This window comes from Leptidea sinapis, chromosome 9 (assembly GCF_905404315.1).
Source record: "Leptidea sinapis chromosome 9, ilLepSina1.1, whole genome shotgun sequence".
NCBI classification, from domain to species: Eukaryota; Metazoa; Arthropoda; class Insecta; order Lepidoptera; family Pieridae; genus Leptidea; species Leptidea sinapis.
The window spans coordinates 8,142,122-8,169,632 of record NC_066273.1 but is presented as its reverse complement, the minus strand read 5'-3'; the positions used below and the strand labels follow the sequence as shown (position 1 = coordinate 8,169,632).

Genomic DNA, 27,511 nt, shown 5'->3' with positions numbered 1-27,511 from the left:
TCGATGATTCGAGCCGCTCTTCGTTATATGCGGTTAAATGGAGGAAGCTGGTACTGGGGAGCACCCGCCCAGAGGTGAGAACAGTACTCCATGCGAGGCCGAATTTGCGCCTTATAAAGTTGCAGGCGGTGGCTTTTAGTGAAGTTCTGTCTCGCCTTACTAAGTACACCAAGCTTTTTAGAGGCCAGTTTGGCCTTCTCTTCCAAGTGACCACGGAACTGAACGTCGCTCGATATATTGACATTATCTGAATAAGGGGTATTAAATAGGCATCTTTTACGATGTAAACATCGTGAAAATAATAATAATAAAATGTGACTCCTTAAAAAGAGTCATATTTTCTTATGTCGTTAGTTGATTGAACAAGGGCCTTAACATACCTTGATTTTGTGACAAAAATTCACTGCTCTAGAAGCATGGAACCAGAAGAAAATAGAGGAATATGTTTGTATGGGATAACGGTGCTAGAGCGTCCCTTCTTATTTTAGGCATGCATATTTCGATTTACCATAATTTTTCTTTAAATATTTCTCTTAATGATTCATTAGAACTTAGGTGTTAATATCGACAGCTCTATAACAATGTAGCATTTAACATAACACTATGAAAAGAACTAAAGCTAGTCGCGCTGTATCTATGTCAGTCCTTGTTCAATTACTTACAATACAAATTAATTCGATAATCAATATATAAACTGTACTTAGGTAAAGTACATTAATCCTTAATATATCTCATTACTGTAACATGTAATAAGGATGGACTCCTCTGGATGGATGATGGATTCTCCTTTATGAGGTACTAGGTTTTCCCCGCGACTTCGTCCGCGTGAACTTTCATCTCTTATATCATCTTCAAATAGATGATTATTTCTTTCTTATCAAGTACCTAAAGCAAAGCTTCATGGTTTACCTCCGAAAATGATGAATTTCTATGAAAACCAAACAAAATCTTAAATAGAATCCTGCCAACTTCCATTTCTGATCTGGCACGAATGGGTTGTTGTTTTCATATTCAATAAGTAACATAAATATCGTTCCGGAAGACCCAGTATTGGTAGTCCTTCCACAAGATGGACCGACGATCCGCTCAAGATCGCCATTGGATGAGGGCAGCGCAGGACCGATCGTTGTGGAAATCTTTGGGGTAAACCTTTGTCCAGCAGTGGAAGGCATCCGGCTGATGATGATGATGATGATATAAATTTCCAAAATGCAATTTCAATTTGCAAAAATATTGACAGATGAATATAACTTCGAAAATCTGCAAACTGCTCCTTTCTTATAATTTATATACGCATGTGACTTTGTTATTTTCACGCCGAATGATCATCTAGTTCATCATGAAGTTCTACTATGAATTTACTATAAACGATGGTGAAATAATGCTATGGAATGAATCTGAAGTGAAAGAGAAATTTTATCTGATTTGCGTTCAGCGTTTTAATGTGGACTATTACAGACATTCGTACTTCACAATAATAATAATGCCTCTCTATTTTCGTTGGCATCATCACACCAAACATTAGCTTAAAGTTAAACTTAACTATCTTTACTAAAATACGTATAATCATTCTTCCAATTTAAGGCGCGTGGGTATAGGCTATCTCCAATGGATCTTCTTTCGTCGACGCATCCTTTCATAGCCCCTAGCTCTGTTCCCATTGTCTTGCTGTTTTCCTTCTGATTTTCTGAACACTTTGTAAAAATATATATTATAAACCTACCTAAGGTAATAAAAAATACGGGTTGCACTCCGAAAGTGCCCGTAGAAGTGAAAAATTGAACATAAACGTTAATGCATTTTTTTATTTTTGAATGGTTAGCGAATATTTTCGCATAAATTACTTTATTTATCAGTACAAATGTACTAGCATTTATGTGGTTAAATACAATAGTTTGTTATGTTTTCAATGCGATAACCCTCACTTCTAGGATTAATACACAAATAAAAATTGAAAACAAAATTTTATGAACAATGCGGAACTCGAACCCACGACCACTGGCGTTCCGTGCCAGTGCTCTGCCAACTGAGCTAACCCTTCGAGTGACGTATGCTTTGTTCAACTCTCAGGTTGTGGCTTCATCGAACGCCAGAGGTCGTGGGTTTGAGTCCCGCATCGTTCATAAATGTTTGTTTTCAAATACAATACTTATTTATTGCGCTATCGTACAGAAAAATGACAATTTATATTACTTGAAAAATAACACTTCACAAAAATTATTATACAATAAAAAGTTTATCTCTCAGAAAAATCAACTTTCACCCATAATTTCATAACGACTGTCTTACGAGTTTTCGATCAGGTCACGTGTCCTGACGTGAGTTTAACATTTTATACCCATCCCAAGAAAAGTGCTCAACACCGCTAGAGAAGTTTTCACTTGTGGATGTCCTCTTAGTTACTTTAATTTACGTTAAAAACGATTTTGGAAATATTATTTATAAACAAACTTGTTTATAAACTATTATCGTAGTTGAAATGTATTCTTAAATTACCTAATTGATAATTAAAGCACGTGATAACTCAGTGATAATTAATGAGTAAATATTTGTACAAGCAGTTTTTATTTGTACACTAATGCCAATATTCGTTGCCAAGTAATCTAGTAACAATAGGGTAAAAATGTTCAAAGTCATAATCTCTGCGATAAGTTTATCCTATTCATTCCTCTTTAACATTGTTTAAACCTTAGTTTAAAAATAATCTTCGTTGTAAATCTGGTGATGTTCGAGTTGGAGTGTTCGCACTTGGTTCCGTACCGTTTGTTTTCATAAAGCACAGTAGTTTTTGACTAGTACTAATGAGTTAGAGATGCCGGATGCGAATAACCAGTAGGTTTAAGAATTTATTAATAATTTTGGATTTTTGTTTTCGCATAACGGATCATACGCCGGAAGACATACACTGGCCGAAGGCCTTTCCCAAAAATTTCCACTACGAACGGTCCTGCGCTGCCCTTATCCAACGTATTCCGGCGATCTTGCCCAGATCGTCGGTAAATCTTGTGATGAGCCTACCAACACTGCGTCTTCCGGTACATCCATGCGAGGAATTTACTATAGGCTATGCTTAGTTTGGGGCTAAATAACTTGTAAAATTTATTGAATTAGGCGTTACTTTGCGGAAATCCATAATTATACAAATGATTTAAGTTTTCTTTAGTGTTATTCCGCCAATATTTTTGTCTTTAAAACAATTCGACACGTGTTTCGCACGAGTCTCGTGCCAGATTTTGGCGAGACAACACGTCCTGAGGATGCCTCGTGTAGAGGCGAAACACGTGTCGAATTGTTTTAAAGACAAATATTGGCGGAATTAACACTAAAGACAACCTAAATCATTTGTATTGATAACTTGTGCCAATAACAATTATTACACACAAGCCCCTAAGTCCCCAATACTACTCTCTGAGCATTCCACATAGAACTATTCTGCGGTGCCAGCGTTTGTAGGGAACATTCCACAACATTCGATATTGTACTAGAATGTTCTACGATGATCTGGGGTGTTTTCCAAAATTCTAGACTATTCCCGAGTATTATAAAATATCCTGGAAGAATAGAATGCTAACAAGTAGGTAGGTTTGTTAAAAAAATTCTAAATGGCAAAACTGCTAGCCCATATAATTCTAGACTACCACATCATATAATCTCCGTGATAGTACCGGGATCTGCTTCTTAGTTTTAGCAGAACGCACCTTGTATGTACCAAGTATACATACAATATGCATTCAAGGTTAAAGATCCGGCTGAGTGGTAGGATACCTGAGTTAATTTTTTACTATTTTTACATGAACGCTTGAATAATATTTATAATGAACATATACAACCATAGACAGACGGATGGACATGGCGAAACTATTACAGTTTTTTAAGTTTCTACGGAACCTTAAAAACTATTCAAGCTCGCTTCAAGAACACATTTTTTTGATACCGTAAAACAATGTCTGGAGAAGTATAGTTTCATCGACGACTTACGACGTACTTATTAATTCCACTTTACAATTATTAGGTACTACGATAACAGAGTTCAAATGGTAGATGATAGGTGACCATCATTACTACAGTATAGTCCATTGTACACAATGGATACGCTTTTAATAAATCTCGAATTAATCTGCCAAAATTTGAGATGTTCAACTGATACGATATGAGCTAACTGACAGATGGACAAATGTATGGACTTTCCGTATTCACTAGTTGCTATTTAATCATATAAAAAATATCACAGTGGGAGGCTCCTTTGCATAGGTTGCCGGCTAGATTATGGGTACCACAGCGGCGCCTATTTCTGCCGTGAATCAGATGTGTAAATAATACTGTGTTTTGGTCTGAAGGGCGCCGTAGCTAGTGAAATTACTGGGCAAATGAAACTTAACATCTTATGTGTCAAGGTGACAAGCGCAGTTGTAGTGCCGCTCAAAATTTTTGAGGTTTTTCAAGAATGCTGAGCGGCACTGCATTGCCATGGGCAGGGCGTATTATCAGCTGAACGTCCTGCTACTCTCAGCCCTCATTTTCATTAAAAAAAAATATTTATAATAATAATATATTAAGATATTGTGCGAGTATTTTATTAGTTCGTAGTCCAGTAGTACGTCCTGCTCGTCTCATCCCTTATTCTCATTTAAAAAAAACTACCTCCTTGCGTTGAGGAAGCCGTGAGAAGCCGTCCACAAATATTGTCAGCAGTAACTGATGTATACTCCTGATAATGAAGCGGATGGGTCACCTGATGCTTACCGCTGATCATACTCTCTTATTCATTAAGGAACAGATACAGATACAGTCATATATACGAAATAAGAGAAATATCCCTCTTTGAAAAGTTTTACTGAGTACACATAATTATTCTTTTTTCTTTCATTTTTTTACTAAGAAGGCATACAAGGCATTTGTTTTCTCAAAACTAATTCCTTTAGAATTCTTTTTGATGTAATTTCTAACACTTTATTTATAAATTCACTTAGGCAACTAATTCTATTAATCTATTAAATCAACTACAAAATTCCTTATCTACTTCTATCTACTCTAACCTAAGTCTGAAATCGACAACATCTATGTCTTTTTCGGAAATACTACTCTACCGCTTCGCAAACAAAGGGCTCTGAGAGAGAAGATGCGGTGCAAGAAACTATCCCAGCATTCATTTTTTGTGGTCTTTTTAATCAAAATATATACAATATTGTACTGTCATGTTATTGCTATAAAATATCCAATCATTTCGTTATTGAGCTGTGGATTACTAAGATCTACGACAGAGATATTTTTTAATAATCATTTACATTTATTTATAGATAACGCTTGAATAGTGGCTGGGACTGGACTTTTTATTTACGATATTTACAAACATATTCTTATTGCATAGTATTACAGAGTAATTTATCCCCACGCTAGGCATATCCTCTCCTGTAGACAACCAATGATTATCAATAAGAGGCAAAGGGTCGAAGAATGCAATGTGTGTGTTAGTGGATTTAAAACTAAAAATTGGTATAAAAATAGTTTAAAATTTGCCAGCCTTTTAAATAGGTGTACAGTACGCCCTTATTTACAAAAATTCATTAACAGTACTAACACAAAGTATTCATAGAATTTTAATTTTTTAAATTGACAGCTTTTGTACTCTACAACAAAGACTTAACATGGATTGTGACCTTATTGTTTTAACCGAATATTGGCTTACCAATCGACAAACACACCTCAAATTCCGGGGTACAATATGTACAAGAAATAGTATTCTTGTACATATTGTACTTGTGTATAGCACTATCAAAACGATGGGTTTCTATCCCCTAAATTATATTCATTGTAAGAAGGCTCTTCATGGAGGACTTCAAAATATGTCCTATGAAGATACAGAAAAATTACTAATAGTGTTAAAATAAACATTATATTTTATTTCTATTAGTTAATAGTCTTTAGTTTGAAGACATTGTTTACTTATATACTTAACCTGTAGATTAATTTATGTCGTTTTACTTACTTTATTAAGTTTCTATTTTTTGTGATTATTTCGTTTTAATATAGGCTCTTACGCCTGAAACACAGGTTTACCTAGTTCAGGCAAAGTCTTAACAAGCTTTTAAGTAAAACTTGTATTATTATTTCTATTTTGTATTTTAATAATCTCTTAATAAATATGCCACACATCCAAAGATGCGATGATAGAACTCGGCGCCAGGAATCAGACCAAACAGAGCTGCTCTTCGGAACACACCCCGTTCCTAGAATCATGGAAATTTCTAGAATACTGGACCATTTAATATTATAACTTAATTGTATTTGCATATCATGATTCCAGTTTCCGGTGTCGGTGTTTACAAAAGCATACAGACATCCGTTTGTTATTATCGTATGTTACTTTCATTTATAGCATTATATTGTGATGTTTCATTAACGCGTACATACCGTGAGTCAGACTGCAAAACATCTTGTTTGTCTTTCTGTATGTTAGCTATCTCCTGCAGTAATTATCTACGTTATCAGTAATTAGTGCGCAGTATAAAAGGATGGTTAGAAAGATTTCGGCAACAGAAACGAACGAACCTAATGAAAAGTTTTAGTTTAAGTGCTACGAACGAATTTTATATGCAAATATGAAGATTACCTTATTGCTGTTTATTGTAAGTACAATTTTAGATATTTTAAGTCAAGTTAAAGTCAAAGTCAAATAAACTACATTCTTATAAATTGTCTCTACAAATATTTCTTTTAAATTACTGTATTTAACATATGTTCGTTATAAGTTCAGCTCTTTTCAATCAAATAGAGTATGTTACAATGGCTGTAATATATATCTATATCAAATTAGTTTGTAAGGTGCTGCTTCCAATATGTGAGTCGTGTTTAAATAAAAAATAAAAATTGAAAGTTACCTATATGAGAGCCTTTGAAGCGTAATATATTTCTTTACTTGATTTAGTTTTGAAACATTTTAATAATTTCTTAATGCGAATATATTGTTAGAGGTTTTGTAGTAAGCTCCTTATAACAGATACAGACGGTGTAATATTTAAAAGCTAATCCATTGATATTTGTTAAAAAATTCTATTCATGATTTGGAATTGCATTACACGAGTGACAAATTTAAGAAAATTATTTTGTTTTTGAACAATACTGCTTATTTTTATTTATTTACTAGCTGACCCGGCAAACGTTGTTTTGCCATATAAAGTATAATTCACGCGATAGTTTTATAAGTAATAAAATATTGCCTATATTATAGCCTGTACATCATTTTGTTCTATTGTCAATAGTTTTTGCAGCGCACGCAAAAATAGGTTTTCGATTTTACACCTTGTGATACAAAATAGCAATTTTATTACGGATCCTTAATTTTGAAAAAAAAAAACATAGCCTATAGCCTTCCTCGATAAATGGACTACCCAACACTGAAAGAATCATTCAAATCGGACCAGTAGTACCAGAGATTAGCGCGTTCAAACAAACAAACAAACAAACAAACACTGCAGCTTTATAATATTAGTATAGTTATTTATTTATTTATTAGAATCGCCAGTACAATAATCACTAACTAATTACATTAAATATAATTCTAAGTAATTCTAAGTCTAAGTGTTATTGCACTTACAGGCAACGACCGAATGCAAGTATAACATACCTATATATAATTTTTGAATTTTAATTGTGCAACATAAGAACTAATACTAAGATACATTATAATACAATATAATTATATAATTAGTTTCTTTAAAGTGGAAATTAGTTAAAAAAAAAAACTTATTTTACTTAAATACGGTAGAACTAAGATATTACATAAAATGAATAATTTTTGTTGAACAGCACATTATATTCCTGTCTAGCCACATATCAATTTCTGGAGTTTATACCGAAAAGCATAGAACTTATCATTAAAAATTTCTATACTTCGATCAACTTTCTGAAAGCTATTGTAAGTGCGAATTTTTAAAACTAAGTACCTCGTAATTTGCGTATTGCACGATGTGAATTATTAAAGAATTTTTATGAATAGACTCCTCTTAAGCGAGCTTTGAGGCAGTGCTCAACTCTTGAAATGTCAAAATAAGTAGTTTTTTCGAAACTGATGTTTTTATATTTGTATCACAATTAAAGGTTAATTAATATGAGTGCCTATCAATGCAAATAATCTGTTTCAATAGCAATTATTCTGTTTAACACACTGAATACTTAATAACATTAAAACTAATCTTTTTTGGACGTTCGTTTGTAGCAGGGAAATTGGTCGAAAAAATTCAATGCACATTAACACGTTGGTTATTATGAGCGTTCAAATTACTGTAGTTTAATTATTATTTGTAAGTAAAATACGACTGGACTAGTAACTTCAGGGAATACAAGAGCTTTGGCATATGAGATCGAGTGTATCTACATACTCGTACATTGACACAAAATCAATTTTACTGTGGAAAATGAGATTATGAGGCGTGCACTCTTGGATTTTCAAAACTATTATGATATTTTATACTAAAGTAAAGATATTTTCTCTCTTATTTAATATATCTAATTGAACGAAAATTATTTCACGTTAAAAATCTTTATGTTCTTAAAATTCGTTCTTAAATTTCCATGATGATAAAATTCATACATCCGATTCGATCAAGTAGCAAAGTAACTTAGATAATTTATACGTCTAGATATGGTGTGTTTCTGTTAGACAACTGATAAAAACAGGCCAGGAATATTTATGCGTGACAAGCTACGTCGTACACTCGCGATTTGTATCACACTTTGTGATAGTGTGCGAGAATTGGTCTGAATAGAGGTTAATTCTAAAGCCTATTTTTTAGACGTCACAGCTGTCACAGTCTATCTAGACGTATTCATGATCTAAGCAAAATTACATAAACAAATAGAAAATGATGCACATGCAGATCGTAGAGCAAATGTTCAAAACGAAAATTTTGCTAATACAACAACACGAGGCGTTACAATATTCAATTCTTATATATTTTTTTCACTGGAAAAATACAAATCGCGCGAAGGTTTAGTCAGTTCTTTATATTTACTTGACATTAGGTTATGACTCCTGCCTAATAGATTGCTAATAAAGTGTTCAAAATTGGGTAATATAGTGAGGATTTAAAAGCTGTCGTTACAATTGAGGTCGTTCTGTCGGAAAAGTATACAATGTTTCAGCGGGAACCGAACCTATACTCTGTTGTTTGATAGGCGCCCACGTATAGCTTCCACATAAGTAATGGGATTTATTTTAAATATTTCTTATAGCTTACCAAAAAGGCCTAGCTATGTAGAATAGTTAAGAGTACGTAAAAATGCAGTCAGTCTTTTACTGAACAATAACATTATAATACATATTAAACTTTTTTTAAATCCTGTTCAAAATAATGATTTTATTTTTAAATGCAAGCGTACCAATGTACCTCCTACTCGTACTGGTGACGGGAAGATTTATGAACGAAGTTGTGAATTGTAAGACATTTGAAATGTTTTATATTTTACTGGGAAATAAATTTAACTTAATTATGATAATTGGTAAATCAGTTTAGAATTGTATTTTTTACCAAATAAACATTATTTATGTTGTTTTAAAGCTCTTTTGACTCGTCATCACTTTTAATACAATATAGACCAAGCACAAGTTAACAAATACAATTTTGTAAACAAAATACGATCCAGGAAAAACACTTTACCTCCGAGGGGGTGCACGCGACATTTTCCACATATATTTTCGGTGTACTTTTGTTTAATGCAAGGGGAGGATAAACGTGCGTACGGTTCTCCTGATGTTAAGTGATCACCGCCCCCGGAAGAACAGAATATACTCTTGCAACACCAGAGGAGCGTTGCCAGCCTTTTAGAAAGGTGTACGCACTTTTTTACTTTAATTTCTATTTGTATTTCTCTGTGTTACTCTTTATTATATATAAGCAGTGATATATAACCAGTGGGAGGTGCCGTAGCTAGTGAAATCACGGGGCAAATGAGACTTAACATCTTATGTCTCAAATGATGAGCGCAGTTGTAGTGCCGCTCAGAATTTTTGTGTTTTTCAAGAATCCTGAACGGCACTGCATTGTAATGGCTAGAAAGTATCAATTATAATCAGCTGAACATCCTCCTCGTCTCGTTCCTTACTGTCATAAAAAAAATCGAAGCAGCCGTTTCAGAAATATTAAGAACGGTAATTTGAAAAAAAAAACAAACGAATACTTTATGTTAAGTGGAGTTAAGCCAACGTAACTACATCATTGAAAACCGCATTCAAATTACTTTAGTCATATCAGGGATAAGAGTGTTCAAACATACAGACTTACGGGTATACAGATATGTCAACCTGTATTTTTTTTGTAATTATATTAAACAATTTGATATTTAAGTAAGTATCACTTCTGGGATTAATTATTAATAAGTGAACGATGCATCTCGCGTTCCGTGCGAGCTCTCTTCCGCTGAGGTACCTATTAAGAGGCAACTTTAAAACAATAACAAATTGTTTCGATTTGAAACAGCAACGTCTCAAGTCAAGGTCCTAATATGCAAATATTGGGGCTGAGCAGGTTATCAACTGTAAAGTAGATCCTGTAGATGAAGCCACAACCTAAGAGTTGAACAAAGACATATCAGGATTTATGAACTTCACTTAAACGGTTGTCTCAGTGGAAGAGCGCTAGAACGTAGCCTGAGAGGTCGCGGGTTCACTTCAAAAATATCAAATGGTAACTATATATAATGAAAGTAAACTATTCAGATTTTACCGGACTTAAAACATCGTCACTTCTTTATTCTAAAACTACTGAACCATGTTCAGGAACCTGTAACTTACAAGGAAATTAATGTACCATTTATGAACTTTGCGTTACTCGAACGGTTGCCTCAGTGGAAGAGCGCTCGCACGGAACGCGAGAGGTCACAGGTTCGACCGCATCGGTCCCGCATCATTCATAAATTTTGATTTCAGATTAATTTGTGTGATATATTGAACGTACAGACAATGACCAGGCTAACAATTTTGCAATAAAGATAGTCCCAGTGTATTCCCATACAGTTGATTCCTTTTTATGCATATCACTTCTTTGTTCTCTCTTACAGAATAAAACTACACAAGAGTGATAAGAATGAAATATATCATTGTTGAAACCGTTACTATTGTTACTTACAGTTAGCTGTTTTTATACGAGACAATTAAAATAATAATTATTACTATCTGTTCCCGCCCGCTTCGCTGGGTACTTCCCCAGCTTTTAAAAGGAAATAAATTAAATTTTATTAATCTTATTACAAATATAATAAAAAAATAAGAAGCCATAAACCCTCTAGGATAATGGTGGTAGGCGTCGAATGGTGGTAGTTTCATGTACCACCATATTTAAAATATTTGATTTATTTTAAAAATCCAGCTTAAATTTGTAAACACTATAATGTATCAATTTTTTAATGTAAGTGTATCAGTGTAGGTGTAACCCACTGGCGGCGGGGAGCGAGCTACGAATAAAATTGTACATTGAACAAATATGTCAATGATTTTCTAAACAATATGTTATGTTTTTAAAGTGATAACCCTCACTTCTAGGATTAATACACAAATAAAATTTGAAAAACAAAATTTTATGAACGATGCGGGATTCGAACCCACGACCTCCAGCGTTCCGTGCCGGTGCTCTAACCAACTGAGCTAACCGTTCGAGTACCGCCTCGTTATAAAATTTTGTTTGCTTTGTTCAACTCTCAGGTTGTGGCTTTATCTACAGAATCTACTTTACAGTTGATAACCTGCTCAACCCTAATATTTGCTCGAATGGTTAGCTCAGTTGGTTAGAGCGCCGGCACGGAACGCCGGAGGTCGCGGGTTCGAATCCCGCATCGTTCATAAAATTTTGATTTTCAAATTTTATTTGTGTAGTGATTTTCTATTTATATAATAACTTGTTGACGTTGTTTTTTATTTTATCTCATTAATATATTCAGGAATGATAACTGATAGAGCAGTTTTTCTTGATAATTATAAAATGACGGTATATAAATTTAGATATTTAACTGTGCCATAGATTATCATACGTAAAATTACTAATTACACATTAAACAGGGCGTATTTTGAATAGTTACTACATTTCCAGCCTCGCATAAAAGTTCCAAGATTATAGTAACTGTCTTGTTCCTTTATTTAGCATGATCATAGGTACTTTTAATTCTTGATAGTAATATTTTGTATTTTTCATTTCAGATTGGTGTTTGTGTTGTTACGGCAAAATATCTCCCTGATGATTCTGAACCCAATGGCCTGTTATTGAGAATTAAAAGATCAGATTCTGAAGAGTCCAACTCATCTTCAGAACGTAAGGATGACAATGACAGCGATGATAACGAAGATTCTAGAGAGAGAAAATTAAAAGAGAGAGAAGAGAAACGTCGAGAAAAAGAAGAGAAATTACGGCATAAAATACAGGAACGTGAACATAAAGAAAGGGAAAAAGCAGAAGAGCGTCTTCGAAAACAAGAAGAACACCAGAAGAAACTTCAGGAAAAACGTTTGAAAGAAGAACACAAAGAAGAAGAAAGGAAGGAAAAAGAAGAGAAAAAATTAAATGAAAAATTGGAAAAGGAAAGGCAAAAACAAGAAGAACGCCAGAGAAAACTGGAAGAGAAGTCTCTTAAAGAAGAACAGAAACGACAGGAAAAACTGAAAAAGAGACTAGAAGAAATAAGAAAAGAAGCAATAGAAAGAGAATCTGACACTGACGACAGTTTGCTTGAAACCGAAGAAGAGAATTCGGTTGAGTTTGAGGACGTCTGGAGAAACCATATATACATGAAATATGGCTTAACATTAGCTAGCACTAGATTGGAAAAGCAGGCAGCACTTGATAGGTACTTGCAAGAAGAATTAGGACTTCCACCAAACAGTACTAAGAGTGAACGTCGTCGCGCAATTTTGCAATTGATACAAACTAAATTACAAAATGATGTTGCTGAAAGGGAGGCACTACGCAAACAATTTTTGAGTCACGTAAATGCTATTACTTTACAGAAATTGCGCAAATCTTTGGATGAAGATATAGAGGAATTAAACAATAAAACAGAATTGTTAAAAAATATAACCTTGCCATGGGCAGCACCTGTTCAACAAACTCTAGAAGAAAAAAGAACACTGCTTCAAACTATATCACAATTCTTATCTAGTCTAATACCTAATTGGTTTGGTGAAAACCAACAAAATAATAAACCTATAGTAGACAACACAGCAAGTAATGGTGCTGCATCTAGTCTTAACTCAGGCAGTACGAATTCTGAGCCAAACTCAAATGGAAATATTGTAACGGCAGAAAACTCAGATGCTACAAGTGTTACAGTATCTAACAATCTAGGAAGTGAAAGCCCGATATTAGGATTAGATCACAGCAGTAATAAATCACCTGAATTGATAGTAAAACCAATACTCAACGAAGGAGCTGAAACAGAAATTAATGGACCACCAGCAGAAAATGTAGTGCCTGTAGCTGAAAATAATGGCAATACTATTACCGATGTCGGTGTAGTTGAAGTTTCCAGTGCTGGTAGAGATCCATCGAATTCCGAGATTACTAGACCAAACACTGAAGGCAGTGGTGGATCTGTGGATTCCGAGAGTAATGTTAATTCTAACTCTGTACCAAGTGATTCGAGTCCTATAACGAACGGTGACAATACTGTAGGTAAGCCAGTAAACAATGAAGTTGGTCATGAGGGCTCTTCCGGGGATTCAGGTAAAGGAACGTCACTTGATGCTGAAATTAATACTGAAACTAGTGTTCCAGAAAACGTGAATATTGGTGGAAGTAATAGTGGAAATGGAAATGTTGTTGATGTAGAGGGAGGTTCAGCTACTGATGCAAATAATAATAGTGTGAATGCTGCAGAGAACAAACCAAAACTACCAGAAAGCGAAAATAGTGATAGTATAACAGTGAGTATAGGCATCACTGAAGTTGCTCCTGGTTACTCCGAGATTACTAGACCAAATACTGAAGGCAGTGGTGGATCTGTGGATTCCGAGAGTAATGTTACTTCTAATTCTGTACCAAGTGATTCGAGTCCTATAACGAATGGAGACAATACTGTAGGTAAGCCAGTAAACACTGAAGTTGGTCATGAGGGCTCTTCCGGGGATTCAGGTAAAGATACGTCACTTGATGCCGAAATCAATACTGAAACTAGTGTTCCAGAAAACGTGAATATTGATGGTAGTAATAGTGGAAATGGAAATGTTGTTGATGTAGAGGGAGGTTCAGCTATAGATGCAAATAATAATATTGTGAATGCTGCAGAAAACAAACCAAAACTACCAGAAAGCGAAAATAGTGATAGTATAACAGTGAGTATAGGCATCACTGAAGTTGCTCCTGGTTTTAATTCAGACCTTGGAATCACTCCTGTTAATAATGGAAGACCTACAACTGGTGTTCAAGAAAATGCAGTCATTAATACAGTGAATGATAATACTTCCATAAATACAGTTAAGCCAGAAGTAACCGCAAACGCAAACCAAAATCCAGTCGGGCCAACACAAAGTAATGTAGGAGCTGTACATTCCAGTGATTCTGAAAGTAATGGTTACAGTGATACCATAAATTCTGTTTCAAATACTGCTTCACCAGATGCTTTATCTATCACTGAGAATGTGAATGACATTCAACAAGAGGAGGGAATAAATAACAGTAACATAGTACCAGTGCAGAATAATGGCTTAGGTATCAATAATAACCTCGGCTCTGAAAATGCAGTGCTGCAACCTACAAATGGTGACAGTACAGTAACTGACGATTCATTAACAGTACAAACTGGACAGGCAGAAACAAATACTGTTGACATTGTACCTGAACAAAATGTAGATTCAGTTTCAGTTACAGCTATCGTTCCCCCAAATATGATCAGCAATGATGTTGAAGTGCAAACAAACATTGATTATACCGTGAACGATGTTTCAGAAGTCCCACAAACTGATATAACCAACGTTAGCATTATACCAGATCAAAATAAGGAATCAGTATCACCAAACACTATTAACAACAATGCTGGAGAAGAACCAAGTGTTGATATTACTAACATTAATAATACACCGGTACAAAATATTGAGGAAATTACTGAAATAGGCAATGAACATGAAACACCAACTACGAGTGGAATTTTATTAGAAGAAGCTGCTACCACTATACAACCAGTCAGTGTTGACGATAGCATAACCGAATTACCAAAACCTCTGCAGCCAGAACAACCTGAAAGTAATAAAGTAGTTACAGAAATTAACATCCCTCCAAACACAAATGCCAGTACTGTTGAATCTCAGGTGACAAATGGAAATAATAACGGTTCCGATCTTCCAGGATCCATACAAACAGAACAAACTGAACTTGCTAATGTTAATGCTGTAGCAGAAACAGGCATCTCTGAGTCTGTAACTGATAATGTTCCAGTAAATACCCATAATGTAGAGTTTCAAACTATAAGTACTGATGATGCCATTACGGAGGCGGCTATAATTTCACAAACTGATCAAAATGGTGAGACTAATACTCCATCTGGTTTAGAATTTACGGTTTCAGAATATAATACACCTGCCAATGAAGAAATTGTTACATTACCTGCAGAGGCTGGCGCAACTATTCTTGAGATCTTTACGCAGTAATTGATTTGAATATCTTAAGCTATTCTTACATTGTAACAAACATGATTGTCAGCTAACTTTGTATATTTATTGGAGTTTACAGTTCGATAGTTTTGTAATAAAATATAGTATTCTATAGTATTTTTAATACACTTCTATTTATGAAAAACATGTTTTTTATTTTATACCAAAAAGAGGTTTTTTGGACCTAGCACTAACTCTCGTTTCCTTAGCTCGCAGTGCTCGGTGGATTGGGTCTCATCGCAGCGTCAGTTCATAGGAGTAAGTTTGTGGTAGATTGTACTGCGGCAGGGTAATGTCACGGGCACCAAAAAAAACGGGCACCCAAATTTTTCTGTACAACTATGGAAATCTTAAACAAATGAGGTTCTATATGCATTCATTATCTAAAGGTTGTGATTTGTATTGAGTGTAAATTCCGTTAAGTTTTTAATGTAAGTCTGAATTAAAAGTAAGTCTTTAATCAATTCGACAAGTGTTTCGCCTCTACACGAGGCATCCTCAGGGGATCTTGGCTCGTGAAATTCTGGCACGAGTCTCGTGTTGAATCTATACTCAATAAAATTCACATCATTTGGATAATTATGGATTTCCGCAACACAACGCCTAATGCATAAATTTTTGTCATTAAATTAATTACAAACAATTGTTTACGTATTTAAAAGCACTGACATGTGAAATAAAATGTTCCTAAGTTGTAAATTTCAAAGTACTACTCGATTCAAGCATACTCCATACGCTAACATTCACATTCTATCAGTGTCAGTAGATATACAGTCGAAGACGAGCTAGGGGTTCCAAATTACTCCGAGGGCATCTTATTGTAACTTTTAGGTTTTCCCAAAATAGTGCGACGTGGCAAGACGTAGAATGGAGCAAGGTTTAATTTTCTGATGAAGCCGAAATTAGTTTTTTATTTGGCCAGGACTGACATCGTAAAGTGCCAGAAGTCAAGATATGCAGTGGTATGTTTTGAAGGAATTCGCCATACTGTGACCGCTCTGTCATGTTTTGGCCTGGGAAAACTTCTGAAGATCGTACAGAGTTAGTTTTCGTAGAAATTGGCTCTCTAAAAGCACAACACTACATCAAGGAATCCTAATTCCTCATGTACAACCATCGTTAAATATTACAGGATGTGCTGCTAGACGACAATGCTCAAGCTAACCGAATGGGTCTTGAAGACGCTTGGTTTAGTGAAGGGGTGATGAACGCCATGAAGTCCCGACCTCAATCCCATTAAACATGTATGGGACTTTCTGAAACGACGTGTTAGAGCTGTAAACCCAGCCACAGAAAATCAGAGAGTGTTTTCACAAGAACTCGTAAAAACCTTGTTCAAGGCATGCCACGAAGAATTGCAGCCGTTATTTCAGCCAGTGGAGGCCACACTTCATGTTAATTTTAATTTATTTTTCCGTGTTTGTCGCGACAAAATTTACAAAGAATTTTGACATTGGATCTTAAACTGCATCCTTATAAGCTGCTATTAATGCAGGAATTGAATGAGGCTGACTTCGGAGCAAGATTGTCATTTGCTGAAGCAAAGCATGCTTAGTCAATTTCTAATTTCAGCAATCTCTTTTATTTTGACGAGGCTCATTTTCACCTAAATGGATTCGTAAACCGTCAATCTTGTCGTTATTGGAGCAGCGACAACCCAATTATGAAGCACAATAACCCACTGAAGATTCGCGAGGACGAAACATCACTTCGTTCGCGATTACAGGAGTACCATCTTAGAGAGGGCCGTCACTTAGACGATGTTATTGAAAAATAAAATCAACTCCATTTAATCACATAATAATTTATGTAGTTTATTTGAACCATGCTTATTGAACTATTTTTTTATCAATATTTAATAAATGCACGTTCTATTGTACCACCCTGTATTTTTAGATCTAAGGGAAGAGAAATGTGTTTAATCTCATTTTGATTAAATTTTTCTATGTACTCTCTTTCAATTTTGGATGGATCAGTTTTAGAAGATAACTGTGATGAAGTGTAAGAGACCTAAGAAAACTAAATTAATACAGCAGGGAACATGATTAAAATATCCATTCATAATCTTACAAGTTTAATATTTACTAGTGACTTCTACTAATATTATATAAACTTTTGGTATAAAAATAGGTAATAATCTTTATTGGAATGCGTAACAGAGGTATTAAAAACTAAAAACTAATTTATTATTTATATCATAAAGAATAAAAAAGTACAATTTAATACAATAAAATAAATTATATTCTAAACAAATTAATTTAGCTGAACTAAATGTCTTAAATAATTGCTATGTTAGGTACTCGTGAAGTAAAGTAATACTAATTTGTATGTTCTAATCTTATTTAAATGTTCTAACAGTATTTTCAAATCCAGTATTTATTTGCAGGATTTGGGGGGTTGGGATAGTTATGTTGATTTAGTGGGTCTGGAATGTTTGAAAAGGAATAAGGGTCGTTCATATATTTGTAGTCACTAGGAAGACTAGTAAGTCCCATGTTCAATGAGTTGTGAGTCGGACTCCAATGAGGAGGTGGAGCATCGACTGTAACTTTGGAATAGTCTGTTGGAACCTTTGGGTATTCACTACTAGTTAAATCTTTGTAATCAGTTACTGAACTTTTACCATAATTATCATCTTGTCTTGGTTCTATCACTTCTTCATTTGTCGCTTTATCATCATCAAGTTCTTTATGCATGTAGTTTATGGTTTTATTATAAAGTTCACCTGTACTTGCATATCTTCCATAATCATTCCGTGGTGCACTTGCTTCTAATAATTGACTATGAGATGGTCCATTTACACCAGCAACAAGATGACCAAAGGTACTACTTGAAGTGCTTGGAAAACTAGCTTGAAAGGCTTGGTTTAAGTGTTGAGATTGAGCCATCAGTTGATTGTAATTGGCATATTTCTGGTGATGCCACGCGTCTGGGTGTTGGGGATGATGTTGTGATAGCGGCGGTATTTCGCCTGCAGGGTACGGACATGGTATTTGTGGCATCGGTAGTGATGGGTAATTAGATAGTGAAGGAGCTGCATTTGAACCAGTGTGCTTGCGAAGTCGTGCTCTGCGATTTGAAAACCACACCTGAAAGAAAATTTAATATAATTTAAGCCAATAATAACAATAAACTATAATTATATTAAGCTATATATGAGTTATGTATTATTTGATAGATTTAACACTTCAATTATTAGGCATTACATAACTTTTGTATCAAATTTATAAAAATTATTTTTATTCAAAATAGGATTTAAAATCCCTTATTGAACGTCAAAAACTACCACCCAATCAAAATAGAGTGCCTCAGACCTGAGAAGAATGGGCGCAAGAAACTCAGCGGGTTTTTTTATCGGAGGCAATTAATTTATTTACTATTTGTTTGAACTTTCATGTCAATATTATATGTATTTTAATAATTGCGGGTAATTCCGCAATTAGAAACATTTTTTATACATCAAATTTGTCAAGTCGAAATTATCTGGTATATCATTGTTTTCATAACTGTTATCATTTAATAAAATATATGATCATGACTTTGGTTCTGGGGCTGCTGCTTCGACTGCAAGCGTCGCAAATATGTCAGACTCAGTCAGTCTTACAATTTTGTGCCGTTTGGTGTCGAGACACTTGGCCCGTGAGGCCCAGTGGCACGGAGAATGCACAATGTACTATCTTCGCACCTCAATAAGGCTACTGGAAACCCAAGCGCTGGCAGTTATTTCGGTCAACGGATCAGCCTAGCTATCCAACGCGGAAATGCTGCCAGTATTCTTGGTACGCTTCCCCGTAATGATAGTTTTAATTTTATGTAATCATAGTATTATAAATATAGTTATAAGATTTGTTTTGTTTGAATAAATGATACTTTACATTATTATATTTTTATATTATAACGGCACGCATGTAAGTCCAAGTCGACACTCACCAAGTTTGACGTATTTGTGCCATTTGCGTAGAAAGGCTAGGAGAAATAACATCGAGGCAACAGAGTGACCCGATCAAACCATACTTAATAATAATATATTATCATAATAATTGACATTCATTTCAAACATATTTACATTTTACTAAAACTTGTGAGCTTTACTCTTGTAAGTTATACTATACTATAGCTGACCCGACAGACGTTGTTCTGTTCATAATAAAAAAAACTTGGAATTTCGTAAAACCTCTACTCGGTGTAAAGAATATTCCTACCAAATTTCAAGTCTTTAGCTCTAATGGTTCCAGAGATATCGTGATGAGTGACTATATACGTGGAAATCTCTTTTATATATATAGATTTGAAAAGAAACACACCTGTATCCTAGCTTCAGTGAGTCCAGTTTGCAGTGCTAGTTCTTCGCGAGTGTACACATCAGGATACTGCGTTCTATGGAATGCCCTTTCAAGTGCATCGAGCTGTTCGCCCGTGAATGTGGTCCTGGATCTCCGTTGTTTCCGCTTCAATGTTAAGCCTGGCTCTGACTCAATATCCGAAGAATCTGAGCCCCGGCCTAGAAAAGTAATAAATTAATTGGGGTACATGAATACATTTTACAAACTGTCGAACATTTAACATATTGTACATCTTAATACATATATTTAAATTACGTGTCACGTTGTTTGTCCGCGATGGACTCCTAAACTAATGAACGGATTTTAATGGGGAATACTTCGTGGAGTGCAGTTTAGTCCAACTTGTAAGATAGGATAGTTTTTATTTTGATTTGGGACCTATATTTATTTTTATTTTCAATATTTGTTTTGTATGGACATATTTTCTATGAGAGAACTAGTGGACCCGACAGAAGTTGTCCTGTACACACGTCTTAAATTTGAAAAATTGGTCCAGCCGTTAGGAGGAGTTCACTAACATACACATGAGCAGGAGAATTATATTATATGGATGGAATTGAGAATCTAAACCAATCTCAAATTCACTGAAACAAACAAAAAAATCATCAAAATTGGTCCAGCCGTTTAGGATGTAGTTTAATAATTGTGAATCTAAACCATTCTCGAATCCACCTGAAGACACACACCAATCTCAAATTCACTGGAACACACAAAAATATCATCAAAATCGGTCCAGCCGTTTAGGAGGTAGTTCAATTGTGAATCTAAACCATCCTCGAATCCCCTTGAACTCACACAAATAATTTCATCAAAATCAGTCCAGTCGTCTAGGAGGAGTTCAATGACATACACACGCACACAAGAAATATATATATAAAGATTTAGTGACGCACGGTTTGGCAGTTCCGTTGTGAAAAAATTTCATAATTACAACAGGGAGCATTTTATACGAAATATTTCTTGATGTTTTGAAATATTATTGGCAAATTCCTATAAAACACTACCTTTTTTATTATCTACCGAACAACGTCTGTCGGGGCAGCTAGTATATTATATAGCAATAAAGGAAAGGAGAATGGAGTTGAAACGATGTTAAAAAAAATAAAAAAGCTTTATTGATTCCTTGTAAAAGAAAAATAATTACTAGGTATGTTATTACAAAAAGTTAACCATGTGTTGAACACTTGTTTTAAAAATTTTCTATTACAAATCAATCTTTCTGTTGTTTTGCGTTCAACAATCTTTAGACATTGCTTATATTTAAACAAGAGTTAGAGAGAGAAGCTTATACCACCAAGCTTAGAGTATTTGTTTTCAAATTTTATTGGTAGTGATCGGTGCTAAAGAAGAAAGAAGTTTTATTTTCTTATTTTATACCTTAAACAAAGATTATATTCATATGGAAGATTTAGATTATATGATGACAGCTATCAAAAATTACGTTCCATTCCTTTAAGTTAGTCCTGTACACTTCAGTTTATGTTGTGCTTTACCACGTTTTAGTTAAACACAAGATCAACACTGTTTTGTAATAAAAAAAAAATAAACTCTATTTTAGACGTCGTTATTGTTAGGTCACTGTCTAACAAAACACGTGTCTTAACCATGTTTTTTTTTTTATAATAACACCGTTAATGTTTAATTTGAACAACAAGGTAAAATTTACTGACAATATCCTCTTCTTTTTTAGTATGTGTAGGTTTGTTTTTTTTTTAATTATCTCTAAATTAAAATCCAAAACTACACCTACCCCCGTGTTAACGAAAATAATAATAAAATTGTAACTCTTAAGCAAAAATATAATGTTAACAACACAGTTACAATAACACGCGTTTTAATCCCTTAAAAATGTTTTATTTGAATATTTATTTATATATATTATTACTTCAAGTAATATGTATTCTATTTTAAAATATAGCAAAATAAATGTAAACCAAACCATAAAGGGATGATGATAATAAAAAAAAGAATATCAGACTGAAAATGAACAAGTCTTAAATTATATACCGTGAGCAACAGAGATCAATAAAATGTCATCTTAATGTTGAGTTATAATTTATTTGATGTGCCTCATAGCGATTTGTCTTCATCTGTTTTTTGAGACACGCGTTATTTATTAGCATCGTGTTTTTATACACAGACCCACATCACATTTTAATTCGCCTAAATCAAAAATGTCGGTATCTTGCGGTTCATCTCATTTATAATCGGTAGCGCTATCCTACGGAAACAGATTAAAAAACTGATCTACAATGCACGGCTTTAGATTCGAGCCGATTTTTAAAAACGCGGCTTATATTAATAGCCTTTTGAAAGGAGTCAAAATTGAAAGAAATGAAAAAATAGGGGCTCACTGTTGTGCCTTGAGGAACACCCAAAGCGGCGGTTCCTTTGTCGGCGTCTTTGCCGTTCTGGTGACATTTTGGCACCATTCAATATTTTGGTGTCGCGATCTGGATTTATGACATGTAAAACGACAACGCAAATCTTAATGCGCCTGCGCTGTTAGTTCGTTTACTCTTTAATTCATTCGTTATTTGCGGCAACTTTTCACACGGCGAAGTTTTATTAAATTTTATAAATTAAATTTTAACTAATTTTAATTTTTTAAAAATTAAAATTAGTTAAAATTCCTATATACATTATGTGGTTACATTTTCATGAATGAATCTATTCAGAATATTTGAAGAATATTTTTTTTTCTATTATTACTATCTCAGCATCAGAGAGATAAAGTTAATTTGTTTCATCTGTAGTTGGTACAGATACGAATGAAAGAGAATCGGAAATATTATAGATTTTGCTAATGGATTTTAATTATGGAATTCGCACTATATCGCTTAATATCACATATCTTATTATTGGAACATATAAAAGCCAATGCGAAGTACTAATGTTATATGCGTCGCTGGAATTCCCTTGTGCCAGCGTGATAAATAATTATTTGGTCTTTTTTGTTCCAAAACGAAACGTATGAGGCTACATAAATCAGAATTTTAATCACATTTGCCTCAACTTTATTCCTTACATCTTAAAGCACACTATGGCTGTTTGAAGTTTCCATATGAGTAAAAGAAATTTAATGTCTGAAAGACGTGAGGGGCTTATTTGTGATGAAGGAGGTGCGAGGCTTTGCCGAAATGTGAGCCCGTAAAGCCGGCCGCGGCTTCGTAAAGTCATAATTTGGAAGTTGAAAGGGCCGCGGCGGCGGTTTAACACCTTCATAATCTGTGCTCATTAAAACGGTCGGCCGGCTTTGTTTCGGCAACTTGTTGTGTTGCTAACAGATGACGGGATTATCGCGTCGCGGTTCTGGTGGGCGTTCTCTGAGAACGTTAAGATTTAATAACAGCATTTGATGTATTTGCTCACGATATTTGTTTTTAATTTCGAGTTTTCCTTTACTCTTTCCGCCAAGACCATAATATTGTATCTAATATATAAAATTCTCGGGTCCCGGTGTTTGTTACCATACTCGTCCGAGACGGCTGAACCTATTTGTATCAAATTTTCTGTGTAGGTCTGAGAATCAGCCATCATCTATTTTTCATACCCCTAAACGATAAGGGTCACCCACCGCTATAATTTTTTTTTGACAATTTTTTTTATTTTATAATGATTATTTTATTATGATATTATGATATAGCATTGAAAAATACATACAACTTCAAATTTTCGCCCTTCTTACGATCTACAACTATTTTTGTATCGCGATTTTTATATTATTCCGTTCGATCCACAAATCTGCTATAGGGTTGCAAGATGGCAATCGAATACAATAATTGTACCTAGTACGATATATTTGGTAGGTCTGAGAATCGGTTGCATCTATTTTTTATTTCACAAAAATTGTATTTTTTTTAATTACTTTAAATGACAATACAACGTTTGTTGAGTCAGCTAGTTATCGTAAGTTTAATAAAGTTTGATCTCCGAACTCGTAGATTCCAGAAAGGGTAGGGTTACGGAAAAACGTTCTCTAATACCTAAATAATATAAGTCCTAAGTTGTTAATTGTTTCTATACTTAGATGGTAAGCTCTTATGTAAATATTCAATAGTAAATAAAGAAATTTCTAATTTGAATTATTTTTGATATTTGTTTTTAATTTCGGGTAAAAATGACTCGAAAGCATTATTTTTTATAAGGCCAAATATATTGCTTAGATTGGAATGTAAATTAGGCTTAAGTTCTGCATTCTAGATTGGCCAACTACGACTGGAAAAGTTTTTAATAATAGATTGTAAAGTTAATATTTATTTAAAATCACTATTCTCGCAAATATTAGGAAGCCCATGTGCTCGTTATATGTTCCAACGGTAGAATGCTTAATAATTACTATATATTATTACTTTGAACTCAAATAGTAAAATAATATAGGAAAATTCTATATTAATATTTAAAACTGTTAGTAAAAACAATATTTTTCTTAGTAATAATATTGACACATTTAACACAAATTATCTGGCCTCACACTAGGCAATGCCTGTATACTATAGGCACAAGACTACGATATATTTAATTAAACTTATTTAAATAAACATAAATTAATTAAACATAGATGTTTATACTTATAATTAATAATTATAAACATCTATGACTCGGAAACAAACATTCATATTCATCATATAAATGTTTCCACCTACCGGGATTCGATCCTGGGACCTCTAGCTCAGTAGGCAGGATCACTAACCACTGTGCTATACGGGTCGTCATGAAAGCAGAGCAATCCTACGCGAGGATTTTGATTACGTCCGATCTCATCATTATTTAAGAGAGGATTTAATGCGCAATTCAGACGTTAAAAACAGGCATTATAATACCTACTTATAATATAATCTAAGTTTGTTTGTTACGCTTTTACATGATAGATAGGATGTGACATCACATATTGAAAGTGAAAAAGACTACCCATTCCAAAATTAATGCCTCAGGCCTGAGAAGAATGGGCGCAACAAACTCAGCGGACTTTTTTTTTTCATCAAACACTGTTCCTGTCATATTAAAATCTTTTTAATTGAAAACCAAGGTTTTAAAAATCGAATACCATTTATTTATTTAAAAAAAATCTCGGTCTTGTCACAACGTCTTGTGAAACGAAAACGTAACAGAACCTAATTTTGATAAAATATTGTACGGAGATAGACTAGAGCTAGAAAAATTACTAAGAAGCTCCCTTTTATTGCAAAAAATAAATAAATAGAGGGGTTGAAATAGGGGATGGCAGTTTGTATGAAAATTCGTCGTTTTCGAAGATAAAACCATGAAACTTTGTATCTTGGCACTTGATAAGAAATAATTTATAAAAATTTGTTCGAGCATTTTTGAAACTTTGGAACATGGGGATGAAATAAAAGATTAAAGCACACAGGGAAATACTATTAAAGAGACTGTCCAGAATGACAAGGAATATGCGCTGTATCATAGAAGAGCGCTGCCAGCAGTGGAAAGAGCAGTTGTTTGTGTATTATTTGAAAAGTATCCAAAAAGATAAAATAAATTGTCCAAAGTAACTATTCAATGCGGACGAAGTCGCGGGTAAAGCCAGTCATTTATATGTATGTATTTAAAGCATGAAGGGCGTGACGTGCAACACCCTTAAAGACATCAATAAAATCTAAACTAATAAATGGAACTCAGTTTTTTCTTTCGGTTATACTGCGAAAATTGCTGAACCGATCGGAATAATACTCATACCATAAGATGCAGCGGGTTTAGGAGAAAGTTATTATGTGTTTGCTGATGATTACTATTTTACTTAGAAATACCTCTATATTGGCAATACAAATAACTCAGTCAATGACAATTTATTATTTTAATTCAATTTATTATAAATGATCGGCCCGGGGTACTTAATTTATATGGTATATAAAACAAGGTTTGCACAATATACCTAATAATCATTTATTACGACAACTATTATTGATTTACTTAAAAACTCAAAAATAAACTTTATTAATGAAATCTTAATGATCTTTTTGATTTGGTTAACCTTATTCCTACAATTTTTTACATTGTTTTCAATAAAATAAAAAATAATTGTAATTTAACTTACAGGTATATGGCACGTGTATGTCATTACCGACGCGTAGTCACATTTGACATCAATCTACTATATTATCATAGTTAAGGCGCAGACTGACTAGGATTGTAAACGCTACAACCAATAGTACAATATTAGTGTTAATCATGTGGCTAAGCTGCAAATGGTCATTTATTATGCTTCTTTTCTTTTGTTTATTCAAAATATACATATTAAATTAAATAATTGTTCGGTTTAAGTTTTAGTAAAATACTAATTCTATTAAATGCTTTAAAAAAAGAATGTTGCTATCGCTGAAAATACAGAGATTTTAACTCCAAAGTTTATTTTTGGGAAGCAACTTCCAAATTTTTTATTGGTTATTACAAATAATGTAAGTATAAATATTCTACTCGGTTCAAATTTTTCTTTAAGTCTGTCTTTTTGTAATGTATTTTATGCGTCACAATATTTTTATTGCGTTATTTTGTAATCGACTCTCTAAGAAAGCAATTTTTGTGGATATTGAGGTATGACCGCGCCTTAAATATGGATTCGCTCAAATCAAATTTGACACCCACAAATTATTGGTGAGCTAAGAACAGACTCATGCGATGTGACTTCTTTGAATTGCATTTTTTAATCAATTGAAATTTAATTTTGTTAATCTTTATATATATAATTCTTGTGTGCGTGTGTATGTCACTGAACTCCTCCTAGACGGCTGGACCGATTCTAATGAAACTTTCTGTGTGTATTCAGGTGGATTCGAGAATGGTTTAGATTCACAATTGAACTACCTCCTAAACGGCTGGACCGATTTTGATGATTTTTTTGTTTGTTTCAGTGAATTTGAGATTGGTTTAGATTCTCGATTCCATATAATATAATTCTCCTGCTCATGAGTATGTTAGTGAACTCTTCCTAACGGCTAGACCGATTTTTCAAGTTTAAGACGTGTGTACAGGACAACGTCTGTTGGGTCCACTAGTCTATATATATAAAAATGAATTGCTGTTCGTTAGTCTTGCTAAAACTCGAGAACGGCTGGACCGATTTGGCTAATTGGTCTTGAATTATTTGTGGAAGGTTTAAAATGTGAATATATAGGAAAATGCTGCTAAATTAAATAAAAACAACAAATTTGTTTTTCCTTTGATGTGTCCATACATAATTTCTATGAGAGAAAATATTGACGCACGGTTTGACAGTTCTGCTGTGAAAAAATTTCATTACGACAGCAGGGTGCATATTTTACGAAGTAATTTTTGATGTTATGATATATTATTGACAAATTCATATAAAAACATTATTTTATTTATTATATACAGAACAACGTCTGTCGGGTCAGCTAGTGAATAATAAAAAAGTGGAATTTATACACTTTTTTTTTTTTTTTTTTTATTGAATAGGAGGACATACGAGCGTACGGGTCACCTGTTGTTAAGTGATCACCGCCGCCCATACTCTCTTGCAACACCAGAGGAATCACAGGAGCGTTGCCGGTAATTTTAATTT

General features: G+C 33.9%; 2 protein-coding genes and 1 non-coding gene across 4 annotated transcripts in view; 2 read left to right on the top strand and 1 right to left on the bottom strand.

Moving 5' to 3' along the window:
- Positions 1-6,536: 6,536 nt before the first annotated feature.
- Positions 6,537-15,773, top strand: LOC126965932 (putative uncharacterized protein DDB_G0282133). 2 transcript variants are annotated; one of them, XM_050809728.1, is made up of 3 exons: positions 6,547-6,626; positions 12,188-13,817; positions 14,226-15,773. In XM_050809728.1, the coding sequence occupies exons 1-3, from the start codon at positions 6,600-6,602 to the stop codon at positions 15,623-15,625; spliced, it is 3,057 nt and encodes a 1,018-aa protein (XP_050665685.1). In that variant the 5' UTR covers positions 6,547-6,599; the 3' UTR covers positions 15,626-15,773. The 2 variants fall into 2 exon arrangements, with proteins under 2 accessions (XP_050665683.1, XP_050665685.1); XM_050809726.1 differs by having other exon boundaries at positions 6,537-6,626; positions 12,188-15,773.
- Positions 11,760-11,833, top strand: Trnas-gga (transfer RNA serine (anticodon GGA)). Its single transcript has one exon. It is a non-coding gene; the product is annotated as a tRNA-Ser (tRNA).
- A 1,981-nt stretch (positions 15,774-17,754) lies between the features above and the next one.
- LOC126966081 (protein gooseberry-neuro-like) overlaps positions 17,755-27,511 on the bottom strand; it is a 31,122-nt gene continuing 21,365 nt past the window's right edge. Inside the window, exons 4-5 of the mRNA XM_050809957.1 lie at positions 19,933-20,129; positions 17,755-18,717 (exon numbers count right to left, since the gene is read on the bottom strand). Coding sequence (XP_050665914.1) covers positions 17,992-18,717; positions 19,933-20,129 — 923 coding nt within the window. The 3' untranslated portion in view covers positions 17,755-17,991. The remainder of the gene's footprint in view (positions 18,718-19,932; positions 20,130-27,511) is intronic.

Excerpts from the sequence above, each read along its gene's own strand:
- LOC126965932 (XM_050809726.1), top strand. The coding sequence starts at position 6,600 with ATGAAGATTACCTTATTGCTGTTTATT. Across the intron at positions 6,627-12,187 it reads TTACCTTATTGCTGTTTATT|ATTGGTGTTTGTGTTGTTAC; the intron begins GTAAGTACAATT and ends TTTTCATTTCAG.